This window comes from Mastomys coucha, unplaced genomic scaffold, assembly GCF_008632895.1.
Source record: "Mastomys coucha isolate ucsf_1 unplaced genomic scaffold, UCSF_Mcou_1 pScaffold17, whole genome shotgun sequence".
Lineage (NCBI taxonomy): Eukaryota > Metazoa > Chordata > Mammalia > Rodentia > Muridae > Mastomys > Mastomys coucha.
In genome coordinates this window covers 31,195,061-31,201,060 of record NW_022196899.1, presented here as the reverse complement: position 1 = coordinate 31,201,060, position 6,000 = coordinate 31,195,061, and the positions used below count along the sequence as shown (strand labels likewise).

Here is a 6,000-nt window from a genome sequence, read left to right as displayed (position 1 = left end):
ACAAGGAATTATTTCAATCTTCTTGTATCTGTTGAGGCCTGATTTGTGACCAATTATATGGTCAATTGATTCTCATTTGTAATACTGCGACTCTTTAATAAAGTTCTACATGTTGTGGTGACCCCCCAACCATAAAAATATTTTTGTTGCTACTTCATAACTGTAATTTTGCTACTGTTATGAACTGTAATGTAAATATCTGACATGTGACCCCCCAAAGGGGTTATAATTTCCAGGAAATTATATTAAGTAAAAAAGCTAATTCTAAAAGGCATAATTTCATTATATTTTTTAAAGTAATAAAAGTTTTAAAATGTGATGAGGACTGAGTTGGGCATGATTGTAAAAATGTATGAGAACTCTTGAGGTGATTTGAATGTGGTGATAAGTACAGTCTTTGCATCTGAAAACTCCACAGGCCTAAACACACCAGTTATTCAAAGCCCAAATGAAAGTGAGGCAGTCCAAGTCAGAGCAACATACTTGAGCAGTATGCGTGCCTCATCCAGTTTTACAAGATGCTGTTACAAGAGAAAAGCCAGGTAAAGGACATACAAGAGGGCCTCTCTGAGTTACCATAGAACTTCAGCTTTAAAGCTCAAAAGAACACTGCATTTAAACATGCCCCTTTTTTTTGTTTTCAAGATAGGGTTTCTTTGTGTAGCCCTGCTGTCCTGGAACTCACTCTGTAGACCAGGCTGGCCTCGAACACAGAAATCCACCTGCCTCTACCTCCCAATTGCTGGGATTAAAGGCGTGCGTCACCACTGCCCGGCTAAAACATGTATTTTGAAAAGGTTAACCTAGTAAGTCAGTCATCTTGGAGTCTCCGTTTCTTTAATAGTATTATTCAAATAGTAAGGCTGCAGAAGAGTATTAATTACTTACATTTGGGACATCAATTGCTACCTCTCTCATAGCACTAGGCCTGATGTCATTCATCCCCTGTAAGAAATCATTTAGGGTAATCTTCACCATGCCAGCCACCTTGCTATCAGGGAGGTTAGGCTGTTTCCTCAGGACTCTTCGCAAGGCATACAGACCTACAAAGAGGAGAATAAAACAAAACTGTTTACTTATTCCATAAATGTCAACTAGATAACAACAGTAATAACCCCAAACTCTGTGGCTATTTATAAAATTTTTTACTTAAAAATATGTATGGCATGAAGGGTGAGATTTATAATATTTTATACTTAAAAATATGTATGGCATGAAGGGTGAGATTAAGGGTGAAGGGACATAGAAGAGTAAAGCAAACTCAAGTGCTTAAATTAGGCAGTAGAAACATGAAAACCCGAAATGACACATGAGAGGACAGGTATTCTGCAAACATAAAACAATGTTTAGGGTGTCATTAGAACAAGTACAACAGTAAAAAGCCTTTGCTACTGATTCTTTTCTGAGTACACTAAAGCAAGCCAAAAGTTTAGGGAGACTGGGTACAGATCTGAAAGGAATTATTCAGTTGATACTTGGAAATGTGATTCTCGAACACAAGACAGGAGACAACTTGAGACTTTAGCACACATGTAAGTTCTGTACTGGGTGGTACTTTTATGAGGGTACTAATAGACACTGGATGTGGAAAAATGAAGACAGAAGGCTCACTCAGGAAAATTTACAACTTGGAGAACTAGAAGGAACTGGTTTTGTTTGTGTTTTTGTTTTTCTTAGAATAGCAAACGGGGATAGAGTAGTACCACAGAAATAATCCACTAAAAAAATACTCAAGAAAATAAAATTTAGAGAAGTAAAAAACTTAAAAAGATGGCTCTAACCAGAATCATCAAATATGCGAAGTTCTTTGCTTTCGTATTTGCTTACAGTTCTAACACTGACAAGACTGAATATCCAACTACTTCTTTCAAATGTCAGGTATGAAGTTTCAAGTGCATAGAACTGTAACAGAATTTAGAGCCCAGATTCTTCTTTGTGAGCAGTAACTCTATATAAGGTCTTGTAACTGAATGTGGGGTTAACAAAAACATCTGGCAATAGTTAAATTTCCAAACATGCAACAGTTAATTCAAAATTCAATGCATAATGAATCTTTGCAGTGTTTCTATGTGCTGCATAGCATAACCACACTGAAGCCTTAGTTCTGAGCACAAAATGGAAACATTTTATACTGCCTAAGTTTGAATTCCAGCACACATGTAAAAAAGGTGTGTTATGGCATGCCCCTGAAATCCCAGTCCTGGACCAGAAGGATTTCAGGGTCCTGCTGGCCAGCCAATCTAGAGTATCAGCAAACTCCAGGTTTGCTGAGAGACTGTCTCAAACAGTATGGTGAAGAGAGAGAGAGAAGACAACCAATGTCTAGCTCTGGACTCCACATGTATTTTAAAATTTCCAGCATTTAGTACAATAAGTCAAGAGAAAAAAATGTCACAGATATCTTTATAGTGAGAGAGAAAACTCAAAGTGTTATACATGGAAAATAAAGGAATTTACGTACAACTGAAATGAATATACTCATAGTCTACAGGCAATACTGACTACTCATTTCATTTTACTATTCACTGAGACCCTCTTAAACATAATTTATTCAATAATACACTGAGCCTTTGTGTGTCTGGATATTAAGGAAGATAGATTTGTCTCTTTCAGCACAGTATTAATAGTACATAAGATATACATATAACAGGTTAATCACTATGATATTGTAAGACTGTTACTCCCATTTAGCTGATGAAAAAACATAAATCAGGAGGCAGAATGGATTGCCCTACCTATCTTAGCTGACAAAGAATAAAACTACCATTTTAACCCAGTGTTTCACAAGCTTTCATCTAATAAACCATGTGTGGTGGTTTGAATAGAAATGGCCCCGATAGACTCATGTGCTTGAATACTTGGCCTATAGGGAGTAGCACTACTAGGAGGTGTACCCTTGTTGGAGTAGGTGTGGGCTTGTTGAAGAAGTATGTTACTATGGTACCAGGCTTTGAGGTCTCATATACTCAACAGAGGCCTAATAGAGGCAGTTTCCTGCTGCCTGTGAATCATAGCTAGAACTCTAAGCTCCTTCTCCAGCATCATGTCTGCCTGCATGCCATCATGTTTCTTGCCATGTTGATAGTGGACTAAATTCCCGAAACTGTTAGCCAGCCCCAATTAAGTGTTTTCCTTCATAAGGGCTGCCATGGTCATGGTGTTTCTTCACAGCAATAGAAACTCAAACTACGTAACCATGCTAGTTCCCTAGGCTTTAAAATACTGATTTTTTTTTTTTTTTTTTTTTTTTTTTTTTTTTTTTTGTGGTTTTTGAGACAGGGTTTCTCTGTATAGCCAGGGCTGTCCTGGAACTCACTCTGTAGACCAGGCTGGCCTCAAATTCAGAAATCCGCCTCCCTCTGCCTCCCAAGTGCTGGGATTAAAGGCTTGCACCACCACTGCTTGGCTGATTTTTTTAATAGAATCAATATTTTAATTCAAATATAGAAAAAAATGTAGAATTTAAAATTTGGTGGAAAATGTCATAAAGAGAACTTTTCATAACAGGTACACTATTGAGTACAAGGGAGATGCTCCAAAAACATTGGGTTTTTTATTTTGTCTTTTTTTAAAAAAAGGCCAGTTCAGGAATGCAGGGAAAAGTTGTAAGTATGAACATCTCAGAGCTCTGGACACTATAGGTAAGAATTTCTATGAGTCATAAAAATCAAATTCAGTGATGCTAGTAAACAAATGTAAGTGTTAAAATGATAAAGCCACTGGGTAAATAATTTTAAATTCCTTCTATTTTATGACACTATCCTAAAAAGACCCCAGTTTGGTATAAATATGTTGAAATGATGTGCAGTCAACATAAATACTGAAATAAATTCACAGCAATGAAACGCAAATTACTTCCTTTCTTTAAAAATAAAACAACAGCCTACTCCTTGAAGAAATCAAGCTCTGTTTATAGCCATTCTCCTGAAATGGCACATGCAGCCTTGGAAGGAAGGTTTAGAATAAATTTCTGTATTTGGGAAAAACTGTTGCTATCTTCCAATGTTCAACACAGCTTACATAATTCACATCACCACTATATAATTAACATTTCATATTTTCTAAAGGAATGCACTCTGCTTATCTATGTTGTTAATTTAAAACATTACAAAATCCAAGGGTTTTGAAAAAAGGCTATGCAACTAGTTAGTTAGAAAGGCAACTTAAATGTGACTCACTACATTGGGGATATGGAACCTGAAAAGGCCACCTCCTATAGCCAGGCAGGAACCCCAGTGGAGTGACAGAAATATCAACTTACCCACAAACCTTTCAACCCAAAATTTATCCTGTCTACAAGAAATGCAGGGATGAGGATAGAGCAGAGACTGTGGGAATGGCCAACCAATAACCAGCTCAACCTGAGCCCCATCCCATGGGCAAGCATCAGTTCCTAACACTATTAATGATACTCTGTTATGCTTGTAGACAGGAGCATGTTGTCCTCTGAGAGGCTCCACCTAGCAGCTGACTCAAACAGATACAGATACCCACAGCCAAATAATGGATGGAGCTTGGGGACTCTTATGGAAGAATAGGAGGAAGGACCATGGGAACAACAAAAATCAACTAACATGTACTCTTGGGGCTCTCAGAGACTGAACTACCAACCAAAGAACATACACATGTTGGACCTAGGCTTCCCTGTACATATGTAGCATATGTGCAGCTTGGTCTTCATGTGGACACCAAACAACTGGAATGAAGACTATCTCAAAAGCTGTTGCCTGTATGTGGGATATTCTTCTAGCTGGGCTGCCTTGTCTGGTCTCAGTAGGTGAGGGAGTGCCTAGCTTCACAGAGACTTGAAGTGCTGGTGAGGATGGGGTGGAGGAGGGAATACCCAGGGGGGTCCCAACCCCTAAGAGGAGAAGGGGAGAGGGTATGGGGGAAGGACTGTGGGAGGGTGGTAGTGGTGACTGGTAGGGGGGCAGTGAACAGGATGTAAAGTAAGTAAAAAAATAAATAAAATTAAAAGAAAAAAAGCAGGATGATAAATACTGACATTAAGGATAAGATAGTCTATGTTGTAAGCAGCGTGTCCATTTGAGATAAAATATTTAAAAAGCTGCTCTTTGTTTACAAAGGTGAGCTTCAAAACAGAAGTCTCTACACAAGTTGTGCACAGCACATCACACTAGCTCAAATTCTAACATCTGGAATAAGTTTGACTCTGAAGTATCACCATTAAGTATTAAAACTGATCAGACAACAAAAAGTTCAGTTAGGCAAAAATACTGTAATATTTTCAATTTTCATATTCAGATAGCAACAAACAAGAGATAGATATAGGGAAGCTCAGAGGTTTTGTAGAATAAAGACTACATCAAATGCAGCATCAGTCCTATAAACTGTGGAACAGCCTGGAAATCCAGACTCTAGGGAAGCTCCCTGGCTACAGCTACCCACTACAGGGATTCTCCATGATGAGACCACAGCAGGCTTGGTGAGTAACTTGGGTGTTTCTCTGTCATCTCCTTTTCCCTCATCCAACGAAATCCATGGTTGCAATATCACCCCAATGCTATCTTCTCTAAGTCCCTCAATTCACAAATAGAGAAGAATAAGGCTCAAACTTGACTAAGATCACAAATTTGATTTTAGTTAATACAAATTTAAAAATACAAAGTAAATACAAATTTACTCAACTATTCCTCAAAATCTATTCATGTGCCAGGAGAAGCCTTAGCAGTAAGTAGAACACTGGCTGCTTTTCCAGAAGACAGGATTTTCTCAGCCCATTCTAGTCACAGGGGATCCTAAAACCCTTTGCCAGCCTTCGGTCACCAGATACACATGTGATACACAGACATACAAGCAGGCAAAATGGCCATACATATAAATGTTTAAAACTTAAAAATCTACTCATTTATTACCCTCCTGCATGGCACTCTGTTCTTAAAGTTAATTTATTTTGCTATATAAAGATAAAAGAATGATACCAATATTGTAATATATGTTAGCATTCAGGACAACATATCCAAACAATTAATTTAACAT

The 6,000-nt window shown here is 37.9% G+C and overlaps 1 protein-coding gene across 3 annotated transcripts in view; it reads right to left on the bottom strand.

Annotated features, from left to right (window-relative positions):
• Nucleotides 1-6,000, bottom strand: part of Spata5 (spermatogenesis associated 5) — a 173,177-nt gene that overhangs the window by 145,014 nt on the left and 22,163 nt on the right. For all 3 annotated transcript variants that reach the window (XM_031376652.1, XM_031376651.1, XM_031376653.1), the window contains exon 10: nt 889-1,043. In XM_031376652.1, the coding sequence (XP_031232512.1) occupies nt 889-1,043 (155 nt within the window). The remainder of the gene's footprint in view (nt 1-888; nt 1,044-6,000) is intronic.